This window comes from Littorina saxatilis, linkage group LG2 (genome assembly GCF_037325665.1).
Source record: "Littorina saxatilis isolate snail1 linkage group LG2, US_GU_Lsax_2.0, whole genome shotgun sequence".
In the NCBI taxonomy this organism is placed as follows: domain Eukaryota; kingdom Metazoa; phylum Mollusca; class Gastropoda; order Littorinimorpha; family Littorinidae; genus Littorina; species Littorina saxatilis.
In genome coordinates this window covers 41,592,919-41,616,884 of record NC_090246.1, presented here as the reverse complement: position 1 = coordinate 41,616,884, position 23,966 = coordinate 41,592,919, and the positions used below count along the sequence as shown (strand labels likewise).

Genomic DNA, 23,966 nt, shown 5'->3' with positions numbered 1-23,966 from the left:
GAAAGGAAGAGCCCTGAATTGAAAAATCCTGTTGCCCCAAACAAAGCGGAGCCACTTCCGGTCTGTTTGGTGCATCAGGATGTGGAAGTAAGCGTCGGAAAGATCTATGGAGGTGACCCAATCGCGTGGCCTGAGGGCCTGCCTCACTGAGGTGGGAGTCTCCATGGTAAACTTGATCTTCCTCAGAAAAAGATTTAGCTGAGAAAGATCCAGCACCGGACGCCATCCTCCCGAGGCTTTTGGAACGACAAACAGACGTCCGTAAAAGCCTGGGGAGGCATGGTCCCGAACTTCTTCCACTGCCTGCTTCTGAATGAGATGTTCTACTTCGGCCTGAGCGGCCTCTCTGGCTTCCGGTCTGGCCGGAAACCGAAAAGCCGGAGGAGTTCTGGTCAATGGAGCCTTCTGAGAACTCCAAAGAAGCCGGAACCCCGATCTGAGCACTCCTGCAATCCAGTGATTGTTTGACTTCTTCAGCCACACTGGCAAAGCCCGCAACAGGCCTCCCGCCACAGTAACCGTGGGGGACGCAGGAGTGCTGAAATCGGGGGGGCATCATTGGGGGTTAGGCTTCCGACCTGACCCCCTCTTCCCGAAGGAAGGCTTGTTCTTGGGGTAAGGTCGCGATCGGTTCCCTCCTCGCGAAGCTGAACCCCTGCTCGGCTTATGACCAGGCTTGGAGGACCCCGAGAAAGACTGGGCAGGAGGACCGCTGTGCTTAGCTTGCTGCTTCGAAAAGGCAAACTCAGAAAGTTTCACGAATTGCAAATCTTTGTTTTGCTGAGTTTGCTTCTGAAGCGCGTCCAGAGTGTCCTGTCCAAGAAGGGAACCTTGAAGGATCGGTGAGACCCTGAGCGATTCCAGAATGTTCTTGTCTTCTAGACGAGAGCCCGACAGCAGAGCTTCACGTCGCCAGAAGACGGCCTGCGCATACAACCTCGCAGACAAAGCCATTTGCTCCGCAGACACCCTTCCTAAGGTCGCAAAAAGGAGCGAAACGTCCTTAGGATCCGCATCATGCCTGAACTCAAAAGGGTTCAGAGAGGATGTCACTGCCCGAGAGAGGGAACGAATTAAAGTGTCAGTCAGAGACGATAATTCCAAAGCAGCGCGGCCGCATTCTTCGACAGCAATGAGATCTTTCTCTTTACAACCAGAAAGCCTCTCTTTGTTGTAGCCGTCTTGCCGAATGGAAGCCAGTTCCGGTGTAACCGGAAGTGATGCCGAGGGTAAGGCAAAGGAAGAAATCAAAGGTCTGCTAAAAGCAGCGAGACGAAGCTTCCTCTGAGAGGCCGCAGCCGGAACCGGCGCACGGCCGGAAGCAGCCAGCCAAGACTGAGCCCCTGCAGGCGCATCCCCATAAGCTGATAACAGCGGAAGAGGAACATCGCCCTGAAACACTTTCGCAAGTTGATAGGCCACAGCAGGTGACTCCAAAAACTTGAAGTTCTCAGTCCGCTCTTGCGAAGGGGCAAAGTCAGCAAAAGCTGATGGAGGAGGAGCAGCGGAAGTGGTTGCCGCAGCCACCCCTTCCGAGAAGTAGCGTGCAGTAACCTCTGCTGCCAAAGCCAACAAATGAGGTAGCTTAGCCGGAAGTCGGCGAGACGCTTCCTCTTCTGCATCTGATGCTTCTTCCTCCAAATCCTGCTCATCCCCAACCGAAGCATCATAATGATCAACTGAGGGATGTCCAGCAGAACCGACGTCCGATGAGGCAATTTGAGCCGAAACCGGAAATGGTTGTGAAAAATTTCCGGAAACCGGAAACCCGTGGATTGAACCACCATCCGGCTGTCCAATGCCAGCGGAAATGCTGGGAAAGGAAGCGGAAGTAGCCTGAGCAAGGCTAGCGGAAGCCGCAACAGCGGAACCGGAAGCCACAGGCTGATGAATGACTCCCGCCAGCAGCGAAGTGCTAACGGCGGAAGTCAAACCTCTCCTGCCACCGGAAGCCGCCCCGACGCCAACGGTGGGAGCGGAACCAGCAGAGGACTGTATAGCATGAGCATCGACCAGCCCCAATAAATTGGAACCGGAAGATCCTGTAACCTGTCTGCCAGCAGCCGCCCCGACTGGAATTGCGGGGGCGGAACTAGCAGACACATGCCCTTCACATCCCATGCCCAGGACCGTGAAAACGGAGCCAGGTTGGTCTGTGGGAAAACCCTTACGGTCAGTGTGCAATTCCGCCGAAACGGAAACCGACTTCAAAGGTTTGCGTACTTCGCCAAGAACACCCGGAGGTGCTATGTCCTAGACTCAGACAAAAACTTGTCAAAAGATGAGTCCGACATATCCAACACCGTCGTTGGATCTGCCACCAACGCCAGCGGACGTGACAGTAGCAGACGGTTCAGAGCGAACCCGCGCAAGCGAGGAAACATTAGTAACACCCGAAGGACGAGACAGAGCAGCATGTTGGGCTATTTGTCTTTCCGACGAGATCAACTCATGCACTTCTGTTTTGAAAGACGATAAAATCGCTAGCAAATCAGTCTTAGACAAAGATGAATCTGCGCTAGGCGCTTGAACTTTAGTGGAAGGAGCCGAAAGAGAAACGGATGGTTTGTCAATCGCAACTGAAAACGATTCATCATTCGCCGGGTTGAAAACAGAGACAGAAACGTTATCCGCCGGTGGAATTTTCTGAGTCCGAGACGGAGTGGTGGTAGCCACCTTAACTTTGGATTGGGGCGCTTTGCCTGATTGAGAGCTAGGAGAGCAAGCCTGTCTGGTCGAACTCCGAGTTCTTTCTCTCTCCTTATCTTTCGGTTTGTCCGCCATATTGGATGACACAGACGGGCGCAGTGGCGTGGTGGTAAGACGTCGGCCTCCTAATCGGGAGGTCGTGAGTTCGAATCCCGGTCGCTGCCGCCTGGTGGGTTAAGAGTGGAGATTTTTCCGATCTCCCAGGTCAACTTATGTGCAGACCTGCTAGTGACTTAACCCCCTTCGTGTGTACACGCAAGCACAAGACCAAATGCGCACGGAAAAGATCCTGTAATCCATGTCAGAGTTCGGTGGGTTATAGAAACACGAAAATACCCAGCATGCTTCCTCCGAAAGCGGCGTATGGCTGCCTAAATGGCGGGGTAAAAACGGTCATACACGTAAAATTCCACTCGTGGAAAAACATGAGTGAACGTGGGAGTTTCAGCCCACGAACGCAGAAGAAGAAGAAGAAGAAGAAGGATGACAAAGCTGAACCAAAACATAAGACGCAAAACGTTCCAAAAAGCTAATAAACCGCGTCTCGGTAATAAAAAAGAAAGATCTCACCCAATACTTGGAGTAGTGAAGGAGACAACAAAAGCGTAACCAAGGTCCGATGGTCAAACACCGACGTGAATACCAGCAGATAGAAAATTGAAGACGAGTGCAACACACGTCTTGCTCCGTGCGTTGAAGAAGAAGGAATGAGTATTACCGGTGTACGGCTTGCGCATGCGCGGGCGCCGGTAGGGGAGATAACTACCGTGACCCATGCCTTATATGGCGGGTGGGTGTTTTTCTTTAGAGTTATCTCCCCATGTAACCATGTAAGAGTGCTTCAATGTCTTAGCAACCAAACGAAGTTATTGCTATCTATGTGAGTTGAGTAAGAATATGTAATTTAACGGAAATTTAATAAGAATAGAATTGTACTTGTTCAAGATATATGTTGGGTTAATTACTGCACACACAAAATTACCTGGCTGCTAAACATTCGTCAAAATGCAGTACATGATTAAACACCTATAAAACAGTACTTTCACTAAACATCATAAAGTATAAATCAAAAGAATTCTCTCATTTAAAAATGAAACCAAAACTTCACAACATTGCTCTGCTGTCAATGCAGAATGAAAGAGGCAGATGAAGAGAATTGCAATGCATTACGTACCATCCACAAAGGAGCGCGTACGATCCACAGGGAGGGTTCGATAGGTTCTATGATCATCATCCTGACCAGACAACCACCGCTCACATGGAAAGTCGTAAATTTTCTTGGCGTTCATGTCATATATCATCACATTTTCCAGGTACCAAGCATAATCTGCAAAGAATAAAAAAGGACAAAAATCTTATAACCGTCTGATAAACGTCAAGCTTCAAATTACAAAATGTTAACTTCAAACTCAAATCACAAACAAAAGACTTTCAACAAGAAATTGTTCACCACAAGTTCTGTATATAAGTTTTGTTACGAACGAGCTTATTGAAGCTTAAATATCCCTTCAGAAATTTAATTTCAATGGAGTTGAAGGACCAGCAAACACGTGACTTACTGAGCTGTGATCTGTCATGTCCAATCTTGATTTTTTTCATCTTGCCCACATGGCGTGCTGCTACAACAAACAGGTCCTCCTGAATCAGAAACACACACATTAATGTCAACAACATTATATACTTGCTAAGTGTCTTTTCAAATACACATGTATCATACAAATAGATGTCACAATCGAACAATTTTTAAACGTAGCACATATTTTTCGTTCATGTCTTTCCAAAGCAAAGCACAATGTGTACACCCCTGTTGTTTAATTGTAGATGCCAGAACTGTGACAAGCAACCTTTCAATAAATACTGAAAAACATATCTATCCAGACTCTAATGTGCATATATACAGATGCTTTCTGCATGAAGCACTGTCACTAAATCACTAGCTACATTATCTATATTATTTTCTTACATTCCAAATCTGCATAACAACTTGTGGTTGACTTTTCCCTCTACCCACCTTTCCTCTCTGAAACTTCATTTTGTTGTGCTTGGAGTTGGTGAGTTTGATGGGGGGAGTGCAACCTTTCTCCCCGTAGATGGTGATATTGACGTCGGCACTCGAGCTGGCGCCGATGCGGTCCCCAGTCTTTATGTGCACCTGGTACTCTCCCCAGGGGCCATCCTTCACCTCTTCCTCATTCTGACAAACAGAAAGCAGCATAAAAAAACCCTGTAAGAAGAACGGACAGCAAACTGATTTCAAAGACAAAGACCAGAAAAGGTATATAGACATCAGTATACATACAACAAAAGCAGCAAGAAAGCAAGCCAGTGGTTTATGAGAGCAGATAGGGTCTTTGATGAGGCAGATGTAAAGACATCATTTGAAAGTGACTTCAAAACACAATTTAAAACTAAGGTGCTTATGAGAAAATCTTTTTCATCAAAAGTGGTACCAGAGACACTGGCAGTCACTGGCGCTGATGGGGTCTATGTCGACCAAAAGAGTGGGATTCCATGTAGGTGGAGTTCCTGGAGGGGGATTCCCTGTATACAGGGAATACCACAGGATTTAGTTCCTGTAGCGTGTCGGTGATATCGCTGAAAGTCACGTGATGCTTGGCGACATCGGTAGAATTTGATGTTTTTCAATCTTTTTTGATATTTCTTAGAAATTCGAGTATGGTTTTCAAGTTTTATTGAAAAACTCCACCCTGTGGGATTCCCTGTATACAGGGAATCCCCCTCCAGGAACTCCACATACAGGGAATCCCACTCTTTTGGTCGACATAGACCCCATCAGCGTCACTGGCAGCTGATCAGAGTATATAGGTAAAAGCTAGCTTTAGTGTCAAATATATAAATCTTTGTCTTAGTCACTCTTCGCTTTCCCACTAGATGTTTCAAAGATGGCGACACTTAATCTGTCTGAATACCCATCTTGAACTGATTGGTTTTGGTTGTATGCATAACATCAAATTCTGCCAAGGGGGGATGGGGGGGGGGGGGGGGGTAATGTTATTTCTGTGGGAAAAAAAGCAAAGAGAGCTAGAACTGTAATTGCACTTTACTTTTTGCCACACTCAAACACACGCAAAACCTCAACTTACGTGATCATAATCGTCCAGAAGGTGACGCTCAGTCTGAACGCCTGTCTCGTACTTGCGCGGCGAAGGCCTAGTGACCCTGACCTCATCCCTGATCTGCTGGGACGGCAAGTTGATGACGGTGTGCTCTCGTCGCTTGGCGGACTGAGCATGCTCGATGGTGGGGGAGGGAGGGGTTGGGGGCCTGGGCGGGCGAGGGGAGGGCCTGACTATGGGTTTTGAGCTCTCCTCAGTGGCGGTGGTGGAATCGGGAGACGAGGACCGCCTGTGACGAAGGAATGACTGCCTGTATGGAGCAAGCATAAACATGCATGAATAATTGTTGAGGCATCACTTGTGAATGGTATTGAGTATATATGTACTAAAAGCATACATGCATGTTGTTGTTGAGGCATATCTTGTGATGGTTGTGAGTATATTATTTGTACTAAAAGACATGCATGTTGTTGTTGGTGCATCACTTGTTATGGTTAGACTGTGTACAAAACATGTACTTCTAGGAACAGTAACACAAATGGAATACTGTGGCTTTGGAATGGATGGAATATGGTCTGTAGTCTATGTGTAACAATCAACGTGTGAATCATCAAATGAAACGGATATCTGCAAAGAAAGAAGGAAAATATTTTAAGCGTGTTTCCAGTCATTTACATATGGAATTGGCTGTATATAGTCCAAGCTGAAACCCTAACTTTCTAGTTCTGCTTGCAAAGAAAAAAACAGTCTCACTATATCTTCCTCCTGCATAGACTTTTTTTGCGTGACTTAATTACTAAACCTCAGGAACAAATTATTTTCAAATTTGAAAGCACAAAATGCACAAAAGGACAGAAGAAGTGCTTTGAAACTGACCTTGGTATCTGGTCCAAGTAGCTGTCATCATAGGCCTGTAACAGAACAAACATTTGTCACATCGGATGAAGCGACCAGGACAAAGTTAAAAAAAAACACCCACCCAACATTGACAAAATTGTCAAGCCAAAAATCATTGATTACATGCATGCATGTATTGAACAAGAGGCGAAGCCTTCAAGGCTCACGTAAGAAATCGACAAACAGTAACACAAACTCAATCACTCTGTCACACACACACACACACACACACACACACACACACACACACACACAGAAAGAGCATAGGTGAAACTGTGCAAGAAAGCGAGACACTAGATCTAGATCTGTCTGTCTGCAACTTGCAGGGACACGACTGCCAACTAGTCTCGGCCAGCTCAAAATATCAAAGACCGAGACTTTCAGTAATTCCTTCGCGTGACGTCTAACCCTTTTACGTCATAATGTGACGTCAATGTAATATGACGTCTTCAAATGTTAAAGTTTCTACCACATACATACATACGCACGCACGCACAGACAGACAAAAGTTAGCACCGCATAGGCTACACTTACGTGAGCCAAAAATGCTGCACAGCTTTGAGCACAATAATCTTACCTTGACCTTGGCAGAGGGAACACGATGGCCGTTGATGTCATATGTGTACTTGGCTGTCAGAGGTCGGCGTCTGCCACTTCTTGTGCGAGGCTGCTGCCAAAGGAAGCAACAGTTAGTGTGCAATATGGGTAAGGATACTAATCAGGGCTGGACTAAGTGTATGAGAAGGGGAGGTTTCTCAAATGAGGCAGGGGTACAGGGGCTGGGCAGGCAATTAGGAGTTACCATTTTGCATTTCAAAAGGGTATTTTGGGTCTCAATGTCCCTGAGAGAAAAAGTTACATTTGTCGCATAGAGCCGGCTTCCAGAACCCAGGAACCCCTCCTCAGACCCAGCCCTGCAAATTAATGGAGCGCTGAAGGTAGCATTTGCTAACCCTGCATATCATTATATTTCACCAGGTACAAGTAATTAGAAAAAAATCCTTCATTTTTACTATTTCTACCCTTAAAGGCAACAATCAAACACTCAGCGTGTGTTAATATAATATGCAGAAAATAAGTGTGTTCATTTGTTACCCTTTTAAAACTTTCACCAAAGAAATAAAAACTATGAGTGTTTGGACACACTGCAATTCTACTTTGGCCTCAGTTTTGATAAAGGATTAAATTATAATGGGCTAGCAGTCATGACAGTGTGACAGGGTGACCAGTCACCAATTATAGAGTAAAGTTTTGTCATTGTCCAGTCTAGTGTTTGTAGTTCATGTTGCCGATCACTTTATGTTTTGTGTAATGCCATTATCTGTTCTAAGTTAAATGTTGAGATGCACATGTCCAGTCACCGGTAGATCCTAAGCGCGCTTAGCCGTCTGTGTCCATGTTCTGACTAGTCTTTGATCCTTTGAACTTAAGCCGCTCTCCTAGAAAGAGGGGCCTGCAGGTGTTGTTACGTCATATGGCGGCCTGTCTGTCTCTGTATTCCTCGGCTAGCTGCATGTAGCAGTGGTTTTCAAGTAGGTGTTAATTCCTTTGTCGGATCGGGTGGACCGAATACCAGCTCAGCTGGCAGGTGGGTCAGTTGCGTAACTGTTATGACCAACCCGGGGTAGCTGCCGATAACACGTGCGTGTGGTAATGTTTGATGCGCTCAGATCAAAGTCTCGTTAAGAGGGTGTGAATTCCTTTGAATTTGATACGGAGAAGCGTGTCAGCTGCGGTTGGAAGGTCTTAATCCCTTACCCCCCCCCCCTTCTTCTTGTCTTTAACCAATGGAATGGCTTATTATCTTAATGATCTTCGTTGCAAACTTTAAAGTCAAACCAAACCAAAAGTTTAACGTCCCAATTCCAAGGATAGATCTTTTCAAATTAAGCTTAGCCTATTCTGGTAGCGTCCTGTGGAATTCTCTCCCGAAATTTGTGAGAGTCCCAATACTTTCAAAAAACACCTTTCACTGTATTTAATGTTAAATTACGAAAAATCACAGTGATGGAAGACTTCGTTTGGTTATATTTGCATTTGTCCAAACCATCAGTGTTCATTATATCCACACAAAAACACTCAAAGCTTTAATAACACATTTACTCATGCATGTGTATTCAGCATTATTTTCACTACGTTACATATACGACGCTTAATTTTATATTTGTGTATAATATGTAATGTGTAAATATTCATATGTTGTTGTTTTTCTCTACCTTTTTTTCTACGTTAATATCCGTGTAAATATGTGATTAGATTAGTCCCCTCTCTGGGCGAGGGCTGGTTGAAAAAAAGCTCGTTGTATTGCTTATGCCACAACCCTCGAAAAATACAATTTGATTTGATTTGATTTGATTTGAATGATGTTGTGTTACTAACAGTTACTAGGATTTTGATTGGATGTTTGTGACTAGCTAAAGTTTGATTATGTATGTACATGCTAGAGTGTGAGAGAGAACTGAGAGAACTTCGGAAGAGTGTGGACGTATTTTGTTGTGTGCTCCACTAAGTCAGGAGATGTACAGTGGAGTCCAGCTATAACGAACCTGGGTATAACGAAATCCCTCTTTTAACAAACTGCCATTGATTTCCCGGCAGACAGCCTTCTATTTCTTACTTGTTACTTTCCGGCTACATCGAACCTTTTGAACTCATTTGCATAACGAACCCCTCTTTTAACAACACGTTTTCATCGCCCCAGAGCCGTTTTGTCTCTAAAAGTCACAAGGCTACAACGAACTGATGTCAATAATTGTCTCCAAAGACAAAAATACACAAAAATACACAAACACAAGTGCACATCGCGTGATGAGCGAACTCTGAACAAACTAACAGCGGGAGGTGCACGGAACAGATCGAACCAAAACCGAAAGATGTGGTGACGTCATGACATTTTGCGATGTACGTCAGCGAAGCTCGTGCACATGTGGTCTGTCTTGCTAAAAACAATGGCTGACGAACATGGTTTCGAAATCTGGAACTGCTTTTTTGTTTTCTCCGATCCGTGACCGAATGACGCGATATAGAACCACGCGTTCGTTTGAATCAATACTCTCCTCAGGCAGTGAAGTCTCCTAAATTGCTCAACACTGTGGACAGTACGTCCGGAGTGCAGTTATGTCCCGTGAATGAGCGAGTCAAAGTTTTATCGTGAAAACTGACGCTTTTCATGCACATCCCGCTGTTAGTTTGCCTCTCTCTATGGATTATATTATGAAGCTGTTGAAAACATGCAGAGATTGTACTCTCCAAGGAAAGATCGATGGGACGATCATTTGAAGGTGATTGGGAAAACTTGTCTTGAGGCCATTTAGGGTTGAAAACTCAAAAGCGAATTACTGATATAACGAACTAAAATGTATCTTCCTTTAGATTCGTTGTACCCGGGCTCCACTGTAGTCAACTTGACACTGCCTTCTGGTAATAGTAAAATAAAGTCACGTTACTACAAGCCCTGACTTGGCGTTTCTATTCAATGCTTCCTGCCTGAGCCGCACCCCTCCTTCTCCACCACCCCCCCCCATCACAACAGTAACTCAACTAATTTGTTGATTTATTACTCGATCACTCCTTCTCCACCCCCCCCCCCTCCCCCCCCCATCACAACAGTAACTCAACTAATTTGTTGATTTATTACTCGATCACTCCTTCTCCACCCCCCCCCCCCCCCCCATCACAACAGTAACTCAACTAATTTGTTGATTTATTACTCGATCACTCCTTCTCCACACCCCCCCCCCCCCCCATCACAACAGTAACTCAACTAATTTGTTGATTTATTACTCGATCACTCCTTCTCCACCACCCTCCCCCCCCCCCCCCCCATCACAACAGTAACTCAACTAATTTGTTGATTTATTACTCGATCACTCCTTCTCCACCCCCCCCCCCCCCCCCCATCACAACAGTAACTCAACTAATTTGTTGATTTATTACTCGATCACTCCTTCTCCACCCCCCCCCCCCCCCCCCATCACAACAGTAACTCAACTAGTTTGTTGATTTATTACTCGATCACTCCTTCTCCACCCCCCCCCCCCCCCATCACAACAGTAACTCAACTAATTTGTTGATTTATTACTCGATCACTCCTTCTCCACACCCCCCCCCCCCCCCCCATCACAACAGTAACTCAACTAATTTGTTGATTTATTACTCGATCACTCCTTCTCCACCACCCTCCCCCCCCCCCCCCCCCCCATCACAACAGTAACTCAACTAATTTGTTGATTTATTACTCGATCACTCCTTCTCCACCCCCCCCCCCCCCCCCCCATCACAACAGTAACTCAACTAATTTGTTGATTTATTACTCGATCACTCCTTCTCCACCACCCTCCCCCCCCCCCCCCCCCCCATCACAACAGTAACTCAACTAATTTGTTGATTTATTACTCGATCACTCCTTCTCCACCCCCCCCCCCCCCCCCCCATCACAACAGTAACTCAACTAATTTGTTGATTTATTACTCGATCACTCCTTCTCCACACCCACACCCACACCCCCCCCCCCCCCCATCACAACAGTAACTCAACTAATTTGTTGATTTATTACTCGATCACTCCTTCTCCACACCCCCCCCCCCCCCATCACAACAGTAACTCAACTAGTTTGTTGATTTATTACTCGATCACTCCTTCTCCACACCCCCCCCCCCCCCCCATCACAACAGTAACTCAACTAGTTTGTTGATTTATTACTTGATCACTCCTTCTCCACCACCCCCCCACCCCCATCACAACAGTAACTCAACTAGTTTGTTGATTTATTACTCGATCACTCCTTCTCCACCCCCCCCCCCCCCCCCATCACAACAGTAACTCAACTAATTTGTTGATTTATTACTCGACCACTCCTTCTCCACCCCCCCCCCCCCCCATCACAACAGTAACTCAACTAGTTTGTTGATTTATTACACGATCACTCCTTCTCCACCCCCCCCCCCCCCCCATCACAACAGTAACTCAACTAATTTGTTGATTTATTACTCAATCACTCCTTCTCCACACCCCCCCCCCCCCCCCCCATCACAACAGTAACTCAACTAATTTGTTGATTTATTACTCGGTCACTCCTTCTCCACACACCCCCCCCCCCCCCCCATCACAACAGTAACTCAACTAATTTGTTGATTTATTACTCGATCACTCCTTCTCCACACCCCCCCCCCCCCCCCCCCCCATCACAACAGTAACTCAACTAATTTGTTGATTTATTACTCGATCACTCCTTCTCCACACACCCCCCCCCCCCCCCCCCCCATCACAACAGTAACTCAACTAATTTGTTGATTTATTACTCGATCACTCCTTCTCCACCACCCTCCCCCCCCCCATCACAACAGTAACTCAACTAATTTGTTGATTTATTACTCGATCACTCCTTCTCCACACCCCCCCCCCCCCCCCATCACAACAGTAACTCAACTAATTTGTTGATTTATTACTCGATCACCCCTTCTCCACCACCGCCCCCCCCCCCCCCATCACAACAGTAACTCAACTAATTTGTTGATTTATTACTCGATCACTCCTTCTCCACCCCCCCCCCCCCCCCCACCCATCACAACAGTAACTCAACTAATTTGTTGATTTATTACTCGATCACTCCTTCTCCACCACCCCCCCCCCCCCAATCACAACAGTAACTCAACTAATTTGTTGATTTATTACTCGATCACTCCTTCTCCACCACCACCCCCCCCCCCCCCCCCCCCCCATCACAACAGTAACTCAACTAATTTGTTGATTTATTACTCGATCACTCCTTCTTTCATTCTTCAATCATTTACCTTTACTACACTAATTCACACTACTGTTCTGATATTATTCACACAACACAATGTCCACATTACCCAAAAGACTATAAATGTAAAAGCTTTCTCAGTTGCACAGAGATTCCATACAGACTTGCTAACACAATGGAAAATCACAGTGAATGCTAAATAGTGCTTTCTATAGTACCTGTGCACGGCTGTCCACCCTCTCAAAAGTACTGGTGGGATCAAGCTTCTGAATCAGGTCCCATTCCGTCTACACCAAGCAACAGCAACAATAACAACAACCGCTGTCAAATTCACACAATAACAACCAAAACCAAACTGCAAAACGTAAGATTAAGCACTCGATGAAGCACATGCAACCATGTAAAAACCAGCGCACATGCCCCGACAATAACAGAAAAGATTCTGAACTAAGATGTGATCATGTGCCACATTATGATCATGCAGCCACCACCGACATTCTAAAGACAGAAAAAAGTTTTCAGCAAAACACAAGCTGTAGTAAAACTGCAATATTTCAGCCATATATATCTGCTTGATAAATACGAACAAAATAACACCCAGCAAACAACATAATCACAACACCTATTACATCCACCTTATCGACAGTCAACAATTAAGCAACATCGTGAACGAATATCAGAGATGACATGCAGCATATATTCACAGACACAGACACAGAGACATACAAACACATTTACACAAACACAGACAGACTAGACACACAGAGTCAACATACAGACAGACAGACGGATGGATGGTTTGACCGACAGACAGACGAACGGACAGACAGACGAACAGATACACAGACAGACACACAGAAACTCTGTGTCAGCCAGAAAAATTAATACTGGTTACAGATGTACAGAAAATACACAAAAGTGTCTAAAACGAACAAATTCTGCAGACAAACTAAGCGGAAAAATCAATGTTTCCACAAATGCATAAACAGTGATAATACAATGACAACATTAGAACACATTCACAGACAAAATAGCCAAGCAGCCCTGTAAAAAGAAAAACACATCAATATATGAAACAACGTTTAAAAAAAAAGGGAAGAAATAAGTGATGGCAGCACACACAAAAATAGTGTTGTGTAAAATGACAAGACTGTAGGCAATGTAATCTCCTCCATGGCACCTCTAGCCAAGTAGGCTGGCTAACATGCAGTTAAACACTGCTCAAGCCATGCAACACAACATAAGGGAACAAGCTGCTCGGATCAGGTGTGACATGCAGATCAAATGGACATGCAGCGGGCAATCTGATTTTTTGCTATCTCATCCAAAGCACTCAAGAGCAGGTTGGCTATTGCAATATTACACACCATTCAAGCCAATTACAACATGCAACACAATAAAAGTGAAGACGACATTGCACAGATTAGGTACGCCGTGCAGTTCAAATGAACATCAGGATTCACATATTCTCCTCTCACCTCCAAGTACCTGGAACCTGAATGCTGGTTAAGTGACAGCCGAGAGCGAGAGACATGCTCTATTGTTTCCTGTGGCGTAATCAAGATTAATTTGTTATGGAAATATGTATTCAATGATCTTTCAATGGAAAAAAATGTCCTTGAAGAGAAAATAATAAACAATTAAGATCGAACGACATTCAAGAAAGAACTTGAAGCACTCTTCTATGGAAGACATTGCATGGGAACAACATTCCCCTGAAGAATAAATGCATTCTCCCTTCTTCCATGCCTAGATGTCTCTGCTTCTTTCCTAGTCTAGGATATTCAGGCAATCCATTCTAGGAAGAATGAGTTTCAAGGAAATAAATATCGCGGAGCCCCTTTGTGGGGGTATGGGGGCAATGCCCCCAGATGCTGAAGCATTTTGGCTTTGTAAATATGAATTTAACCCCCTCTGGTGAAAGACAAATTGTGCATGTAAATAACACTATTCGTTCCTCTTACCTGAGTTAAACAGTATCATTTTTCGCGTGTACTTTTATTCTATTTTATTATTTTTATTTTTTGCTTTCGCGGAAATGAGATTTGGATTGCCTGGATATTAAAATTAGACTAACACAACAAATTAAAAAAAATACCAAGCAAAACCCAGCTGGTCTCCCACAAAACCCTCAAGCTCCCACACCAGTCAAAACTGTGTTTCATGTACAAAAATCCAAAGTTTTACCGTTGCAGCCAGAAGCTTGGTGGCAGAGTTGACGAGTCGCTCCGCCTCCCCACGGGGAATGTTGACAGGAGGAGCACTGCGAAGAACAGGCCACCCTCCTTTTAAAGCCCTGGTGTGATTCAAAAGGAGAATGAAAATCATCCACACTTTCCTTGTTTAGAAACATGTTGCAAATGCTTGTGGCAGCAACGAAGTGGTCCGCACTATATCTCAAGCCACAACTAAGCTTTTAAACAGATCAGATAATCATGTAACCAAGTGCAAAAACACTAGAATTACCTTTGGAGGCAAAGCTAGTCAAACAGGAGTGAGTTTGGGCTTAGAATTAAATAGCCGGCCCTATAATAACTGCTATGTGAATGCAATGGTTCGGAAGAGCATACCAGGTGACAATAGCAGCCAGACCCCATCACAAACAGCTCTCCACATCTCACGGGTGTGCTGTCTATCAACATGTATCAAAAACATTGAGCTACTAAAAATAGCTCAAGCTCAAGGCAGGGGGGGACAACTCCATCAATACAGAGAAGGCTGCCATGAAAGGGGGACGGCTACTGCGTCACCCATAAGTCCTACTCATACATGTACTCCAGGGAAATGGCATAGATAGATTTAGATACAAAGCATGTAAAAATAGCTCGCTCTTTCCCCCTCTGTCACCCTCTAAAACCATGCACAAACATTTACTGAAAAAGTGAACCTATATAGTTACCCCTCAAACCCTATTCGTGCTAGTAAACACATCAAGGTCATAAAAAGCAATGAACAAACTGACTGACTTAAATATACTACCCATCTGTCAAAGACTGAAATACAAATGAATGCAAATTGTAATTCAATCAAGTTAGCGTTTTAATGAAACAGATCCTGTGATTGGTCAGCATGCCCCAACTCATTAAAAATTACCGGTCATTAATTGTCGATAACCACTCGCTAAAAAAGCCATTGAACCACCTGCTGGCCAGGCGCATTGATACAACCTCAACTAGTCTCGTTTAGCTTTGAGGGTCATTTTACAAGTAGGAAATATGAAGGCCAACGAAATACCGAGACCATAAGGTATGCGAAGTGATGACGTCGAATACATGACGTAAGTTGATGCATGAATTCTTCCGGACTACGTCAGTCAATTCCAAAGATCGCATTTGTGATGAAAAGAATTTGTTATAGAGTTTGCTGTCCAGAAACCCATCAAAAAAGAAGGAAAAATGTATGTGAAAGAAAACAAAACAGGAGTGATAAGATAGGAATACAGAGACATATTTCTTGGGACTTAACCCTTGCAGGTAAGTGGACTGAAAGTAGTGTGTGAACAGAACAGAACCAATTCTGTCTGTTTACCATCGCATGAAAGCAGGAAAGAGATCGTCGTCAGATTGAATTACAATAACATTAACATATTGCTTCCATTTGAAACTTCTCGGTCTTCATCGTGGATTGACGCCCTCCCAAAGTCTAATTGAAGCCCGACTTCGCTCCGTCGGGCTTTAATTAGCTTTGGTCGGGCGTCAATCCATGATGACGACCTCGAAGTTTCAAATGGAAGCATGTTAATGTGTAAATGAACTGAAAAGAATAAAATCAAATACAAAAAAAGTTGAACACAGAAAAATGAATGCTGCCCTTATACTTGTTCTTCTGTGATTTTGGCGCGCCACCAAAGCCCACCAAAGAAGGGTGAATCTGCCGTCCAGCCGGAGTGTAGACATAGTAGCACTCAGGAATGTTGGATTTCTGAACAGATCACCGCATAAACAATATTGGTCAACTGTTAACACATGTGCATTAATGTAGGAGACTCATGATGAGGAAGGTCCACTGCAAGAGAGTTTGTGGGCACCTTTTATGTGGTCAGTTGGGCGTTCACCCACCATTTAATTAAAGGGAGAATTAAGTGAAAGTAAAATGTGTACAGAACAAACAAAAATTATTGTTATTATTAGGTGTGTGTTTGTGTGTGTTTGTGTGTGTGTGTGCAACTGTTGTGTGTGTGTGTGTGTGTGCGCATGTAAAATGTGTACAGAACAAACAAAAATTATTGTTATTATTAGGTGTGTGTGTGTGTGTGTTTGTGTGTGTGTGTGTGTGTGTGTGTGTGTGTGTGTGTGTGTGTGTGTGTGTGTGTGTGTGTGTGTGTGTGCGCGCGCATGTGTTGTATGTGTGTGTGCGCGCGCATGCGTGCGTTTATTTAATTTAATTCAAATATGATGGAAATAATTACATTTACAAATATTTTCATCATATCTTTTAAAAAAAATACGCATTTTCTACAGAATCGATCAACAACAACAAAATCTGAAACTATAAATTTTAAACTATGAGAAAAGCTAAACTAACTTAATGTAACCTAAATGGACATCCGTTCTCTAACAACATGCATAGATTACTTAAAACACTACACTGCAACAAATACTGTAATCATAATAATAAAAGCAACCATAATGCAAGTTTAAAGTTTTGGTTTGGATGACATATTAAAAATTTTTTTTTTTTAAAAACTACAATTAAAGCCGTATCCCTTTCCCTGCTTTACAAACTGCCCTCATCTAAATCATGCCCCTCTATATGTTTGCCTGACGCTACAGGAAATTTTTAATAGCATATTCCAAATATAGCGTCCCATGGAAGTATATAAAGACATATAATACCAAAATAACAACAAGAAGACAAATGCAAGTACAGTAGAACCCGCATTTCAGACCCCCCCCCCCCCCCCAATATACTCAAAGAAGAGTGACAATTTTCAGAGTGACAATTTTCAGATTCATCAATGACATCTAGCATGGGAAGGAGTAAGCATATATGCATTTTTCAGGAGAGGGAAAGGGTGGAGAGATTTTTTTCAGGGCATTAACCTGCTCCTATTACTTAATTATTACTTATCACCCCCACAAAATAGGCGAATTCCAGAAATAACTCTGTCAGGATTTTAAGGGTTGTGATGGAATTGCTTTTCATTGCAAAACATGGAGTCAAGGTACATGTGCAGCTTGACTCAATGTTTCCATGGAAAAGCAAGGGAAAACAAGGGATATCAACTATTACACAATTACCTATAAAAACTTAACAGAGTTATTTCCGAACATTGTCTATCATTCACTGCCCTAGAAAAAAGTAAACCACAACAATATCAATAAAAAATTCAATATCAATGTATATCTGTCTGGAAAACAATTAGGAGCAATTAATCAAGTTCAGAAAATTAACAACAAACATTCTAGCACTGATCAATATTTGAGGTGGTGAAAACCATGATTAGTGCACTTCACATCAACAGGCCAACACAGCCCCCAGCTGTTAGCAGTCATGCCGAGCTCCTCACAAACTATCTCATCAAGCCTTTCCAAAGTTGCACACATGCACACACACACAAATTGTCCTATTAGTGCAATCCAAAACATCATGACAACAAAACATCCCCCCCCCCCCCCCCCCACTACTGTACGTTACCCTCCTGCCTCCATGAGCGCCCCCCACTCCCACCCCTTCCCTAGCTCCAACCCACCATGTCCATGAGTCAAATTAAATTGATCACATAATAATGCCCCCGCGGCTACCAATTTCCTTTTAACACTGAAGCAAATCTATAACTGGTTCTGCAAGTCTGTATTGCACATTCTAGCTAGGTGGATATACAATGTATTCAAACACACACCACTATAGGTGCTCTCATGAAGCCAGCCCGCCAGCCCCCCTTACAGAAAAAAAGGCCCTGTGGCGAGCCTCGCAGCGAGGTCGCAGCGAGCCTCGCAGCGAGGTCGCTGCGAGGCCATAATTTACCATGCAAATTAAGTTTGCTGCGACTAAGTCGCAGCTAGCTGCGATGTAGTTATATATCCTTATATGGAGATCCCACCCGCGAGCTTGATGTGATGAGGTCGCGGCTAGCTGCGATGTTCCCTGCGAGCTTGCCGCGACCTAGCAGCAGCTAGCCGCGATGTCCTGGACCCCTTACTGTGAGCTTGCCGCGACCAGGTCACAGCTAGCTGCGACCAGGTCACAGCTAGCCGCGACCAGGTCACAGCTAGCCGCGATGTTCCTGGGATCATGCTGCGGCTTGCCGTGATCTAGTCGCAGCTAGCTGTGATCTAGTCGCAGCTAGCTGTGATGTAGTCGCAGCTAGCTGTGATCTAGTCGCAGTTAGCTGCGATCTAGTCGTGGCAAGCCGCGATGAATTATTATAGACCCAAGCAGGTTACAGCTAGCCGCGACCAGGTCGCAGCTAGCCGCGGTAACCCGGACCTGTTCCTGATAGTCACAGCTATATACCGCGATTAGGTTGCAGCTAGCCGCGATTACCCCGCAGCTAGCCGCGATTACCCGGACCTATATGTGGTAGTCACAGCTATATATCCGCGACCATGTCACAGCTATAGCTAGCAACGACCAGGGTGAGCCGGGATATCCCTGGCCTGTCCTCCAAATTCTTACCACGTACAAGCTTTCCTTGAGCCAGCTGCAGCTACCTGTGCAGTTGTCACGGTTTACTGCGATGTCCATGAAATAATCAAGCAACGACCTTCAAATTTCACAGCAAGTGAGCTGCAACCTAGTGATGAGTGATAACTTACTGCAGTTATGCAGGAGGAAATGCTTTACCAAGCCCTGAACATTGTTTAGATGGTTTAAAGTCCCAGTTAAAATATACCTAAACCCTCCCAGAAAAATGCTGCAACCAGCTTGTGGGTGCATGCTTTCGCACTGACAGGCCATTGTGCTACATACATTCTAAATTGACTAGAGACAGAAGCAGTTCAACACATGCAGACGCATATTCTCAAATGTAAAACAAACAATTGGTTTAAATTCAAATTATTTAATAAAAGCTCATTTGGCATAAATTCAGATTAAATAGAGCAAGCTGTATCCTGCGATCAGGACGAACAAGTTCATTAGAGTTCACAATTTGTTGCCGAAATACAAGATCGCCAGCACTAGCAATCGCTCATGCTGTTTTTTTTACCAATGTCACATGGGTTTAGCTAAAGGTCTCGTGAGTAATTTTTTGTTTAAACATAAACAGCTGCTTAACCTTTTTTCCAAAGTTAATTGCAATACACCCTAAAAGTAAAAGTGTAGAGCTAAATAAAAAAAAGTTTGGTACTGAATATCAGCGATATCGTTATTATGAAAAACTATATTTCGAAAATGAAATCAAGACAGTACATTACAGGCTAACCAGTACATAATATGTTGCATACCTACCAAGTAGTGTATGCACTCTCCAAGAAGTTCTCCCCTTCTTAACCCAAGGTGGCTGAGTGCATCAAAAACAAAATCAACAGAGATGAGATTCTTCCGCTTTTTCGCGGAATTCTGCTCAAAAGTTGATCCCCAGGACCGTTTTCCTGAATCGTCCAGATCCCTTGAGAAAAAAAAAGGGGGGGGGGGGGGGGGTAGAGGTCGATTATCAAAAATCTGACCTGCCAATGACTGAATCTCCCAAAAGACTAGACCGGTTTTTGATTGTCCGGACCGACAATACCTCCGACAAAAAAATCTCCGCCGAGCTCAAAACCAAAAATCTACGAAATGAACTTTAGACCCGTGTCCATTTGGGAGCAAGTTTCTCCTCATCATCAGTGTCTTCATCGCGGAAGTTCCTAAATGGGCTGATTTAGTTGTTGACTTTTGCCACTTTCGCAAGATGGCGTCGTCAATGCGATTGTTGGCAGAAACAGAACATGCTTTAGCTTCTGAGATTGATAAAGGGCTAAAGAACAAATGGGTTTGGGCGTGGAAAGACGAAATTATAACTACCGAAGTGAAGGGACAAAAACTGTCCATCCGTCTCGGTTCAAAAGTTGAATGTTCGGGGAAGGCACAATGCACGTGGTGTAATAAAGTACTGGGCTACAAATAGAGAGGCAAGAGCGTGTTGAAAGACCATTTGACCACATATTTGTCCTTGTGTGCACACTTGTGTTTGTCAGTCTGTGAGTGTGATGTTATTTTTAGTGACTGTTGTTGTTTATTTGTGAGATTCATTCTAGAAATGCATGAACAATGCCTAAAGTTCTAATCAAAATATTCTGCTGCTAAGACTCATTTCTGGGCAATTTTTTGTTATGTAAATGCTAAAAACGCATCAGCTTCAGCCCCCTGACTCCCACAAGGGGCGTTGCCCCTGGACCCCAAACTTCCTTTACCCTCTTATGTCAAAATTTGGGAATCTCATCTCTGAATCAAGATCTCTGACAACCTGAAGAAATGCTGTTGTTCCTGTCTCCCCACTGAGGTGCTCCTTGAATTGCTTCTCCGTGCGATCAATGACACCACCAATCCGATCCACAGGAAAGGTAACTTCTGGGAAGAGCTTCTCAAACCAGGAGTGGACCTGAAAAAAAGTCAATATCAGTCTGTGTTCCAAAAGATAATATACCAGTGCATGAACTATGCTGCAGTATAGTAAAAGGGACAGCCAAAGAAATAAATACAAATTATCAATGTCTACTATTATTTTGTAATTAATTTTAGTGGATAAAGAAAAGACGCAAAGGATTGCTAGCCTGTTTATAAATACATAAGCATATCTATAAGACAAAAAAGAGTTGTGATCAACCGAGTACTTACCACTGAAGAGGGCTTGCCACTTTGCCTCTGTAACTGCAGCAAAACCTTGTTTGTCAGCCCCGGTCGGTAGATTTGGAGGTCTGCCACGGCCAGAGGCAAGAAAATAGTTAGCAAGTTGTTGGTGCATGTGTGTCACCTGGAGAAAAGAACAAAAAGTAAGTTATAACAACATCAAACACTACTTCTGCAGAAAGAAAAACACCATTCAAACTCAAAGAAGAAAAGTCAGTTATTTCATTTTCAATAAATGAAAAAGCAGCTACCAGTATTTTATAAAAAATATATCTGTAATATCTGTTTTCTCACACGAAATAAGTCGACATACATGTGCGAAACATTGCGAGTCCGCAAAATGTTCTCAGAGTCAGCTGGTGAATTCTACTTTTGGTTTCCACTCAGCTGGTGCAAGAAAAGAAGAAGTTACGTGACCAGAATAAAATCAGTTTTTGAACAATATGCAATGTTTTCATTTCGTAGATGCACCAGAAATAGTTTTTTTTTATATCTTTAGATACATTGTCAATGATTATTTTCGTCATTAGATTCTATTGGGTTAGAGAAAAAAAACGAAAGCGGTTCGTAACACAACCCTTCCGCTTGAAAAACAGACAGGCCATCGAAGTCGAACCGCTTCGTCAAATTCAGTACAAAATACCTTCTGTCATTTCGTACATCCGCCATTAAAAACATTTAATCAATACTTTAATATGTCTAAACTTACCGAACAGAACATCTTGAATCGATGTGCCGGACGAAAAGAATGCTTGGGTCGAATTTGTTGAGTCGGTAATCGCGGCTTGAGCCACCGGGCGCCATTTTTAAAACTGCAGGCAAAGCTATTCGAGCCTCGTTTTGGGCGTCTTGCTCGGAGGACACATGTCGGACTGACTTCATTTTTTGCTTGTTTAAAGAAAAATTCGAGCTGAATCGAATGGTGTATTTCATTTGGCAGTGTGATAAAGTTGTCGGTAGTTTGATTTTGAAAACTTCAACCGCAATTTTTGGTCACTTTGTTTTCCAGTTCTCAAAATATACGAAATTATAGAGCTAGCTCTGCTCTTTCAAAACACCCATTGTAGTTTCTTTGACGCGGAGCAAGAGAGCGTAAAGTACGACGACCGAACTGAAAAATGTTGCGCATCACAGCGCGCGGAGGCTGTGTGAGGCTGAACGGTACTTCAATAAAATATTCATACAAAATCACATAGTAAACACAAATTAACTAACGAAAATGGTATGTATTTTGATGTGGTAATGGTATACATTTTTTTATTTTATTCGGTGAATTTCTTTACATTTTTGGCATCTTCAGGTGCATTTCTCTAACCTTCAGTCATCGGTTAGTGGTTCTAATAACCTTTAAAACAGCATGGTCTGGTCCTTTGAAATGGGGTGGAAAAAATCCCGATTGCGGCTAGGAGCTAAGTGATACAAAGAAGGTTTGGGGTACCTATAAGATCACAGAAAGACCAGTGGACGATACCTTCCGCCTGTGATCAAGACCTGGGAACACATAAATTCATAATTATTGCCGTATCAAGTTACTATTAGACTATGTATGCTTGTTTGTCTAAAAATACGATAAGTATGGTTTAATGATTATAACAACTTTACAACTCTGCATTTGATCAATGGTAACCGCTTTTGTCATTACACATTGAAAGAAGCATTTGGTTTAATGTTTTGGTAAACTTTTTAATGTTGCAAGGGTCAAATGTATGGAGTACACCTTTTTTTTCCTGAAAATATATGCCAAATTTGTTTGAGAATACTCCAAGCGCAAAACAGCTAGGGTTCCAGCTATATTTTTTAATGGAATTGTTTGATCGTCACACTGCCAGTTAAAATTTCTCTTGTTTGTTGGTGTGCAAGCTATATATATATATATAGTGCTTCCATTCGTGTGCTGTCATATATGCTCTGAATCTGATCATTTCTGTTAAGTCTTTATAATATAGGCTGGTTGTACACTTTGAGTTTAATGGGCAATAGTAAACTCCCTAAGCTAAATGCAGTTAGCAACACGTCACCATGGTACTTTCTAGCTCCCAAATTTTAAAGAAGCACAAGATAACACTTTACCTGATTTTTAAATGGAAATTAATGCAACATGCCATATAAACGGTTGCGACCATCTTTGTGAAAATATAATACTCGAGTTTAAAGGTGTTTGTCTACATTTTTATACAGAAATCGGCATCAAATACTAAGTCTAGCTATTCCCTACAAATATCAAAAATACACTCCCCTTCGATCAGGAAGGACGAAGCCAGGTTAGCCGATTGAAAATTCATGAAAGTAATGCAGCGTAGTACGATATCCTTATTTGGCAAATGCCAAGGGCAAAAGTCCTCTCAAATACCATGCATTTCGTGCGTTTAACAAAACATCGTGGACAGCGCTCTAATACACTGTGTCAAACTGTTGCTGTGATTGTGTGGGTGTGGCTGTCAGCATAGTGACATGAATTTGATTGGTCGATATTTATAGTTAAAACACATGCTCTCTCCACATGGAAATCAAAACATTGGAAGTGTTATACTGTACTTCTCAAAAATAAAAACTTTTTTTACATTTATTTTTATTTTGATAAAAAAATTTCCCCATGCTTCATTCATCATCTGACATAACTTTTTAGCGAAATCTAACCATAAGATTATTGAAAAAAAAGCAGAAATGTAGACGACCTTTAAGCCTTGAATTTTGCTTCAACAACATTTTGTGTGAAACTACAGAATAAAAGTCTCTGGCAGTTGGTAAACAAACAAGAATTTCGG

At 43.3% G+C, this 23,966-nt stretch overlaps 1 protein-coding gene and 1 long non-coding RNA gene across 9 annotated transcripts in view; both read right to left on the bottom strand.

Annotated features, from left to right (window-relative positions):
* The window catches only part of LOC138959016 (uncharacterized), a 61,176-nt gene that overhangs the window by 19,867 nt on the left and 17,343 nt on the right, over positions 1–23,966 (bottom strand). For 5 of the 8 annotated variants that reach the window (XM_070330378.1, XM_070330381.1, XM_070330373.1 and 2 more), the window contains 9 exons: positions 16,247–16,350; positions 14,617–14,725; positions 12,648–12,716; positions 7,261–7,353; positions 6,663–6,697; positions 5,814–6,096; positions 4,721–4,903; positions 4,269–4,347; positions 3,884–4,036 (listed from right to left, as the gene is read on the bottom strand). In XM_070330378.1, the coding sequence (XP_070186479.1) occupies positions 3,884–4,036; positions 4,269–4,347; positions 4,721–4,903; positions 5,814–6,096; positions 6,663–6,697; positions 7,261–7,353; positions 12,648–12,716; positions 14,617–14,725; positions 16,247–16,350 (1,108 nt within the window). Of the gene's footprint in view, positions 1–3,883; positions 4,037–4,268; positions 4,348–4,720; positions 4,904–5,813; positions 6,097–6,662; positions 6,698–7,260; positions 7,354–12,647; positions 12,717–13,907; positions 13,977–14,616; positions 14,726–16,246; positions 16,351–23,966 lie in introns of all 8 variants that reach the window. The other 3 variants (XM_070330376.1, XM_070330374.1, XM_070330379.1) reach the window with 3 other exon arrangements.
* On the bottom strand, positions 20,184–22,436 carry LOC138959026 (uncharacterized). Its single transcript, XR_011453572.1, has 3 exons — positions 21,911–22,436; positions 21,190–21,325; positions 20,184–20,953 (listed from the first exon to the last, which is right to left on the bottom strand). It is a non-coding gene; the product is annotated as an uncharacterized lncRNA (long non-coding RNA).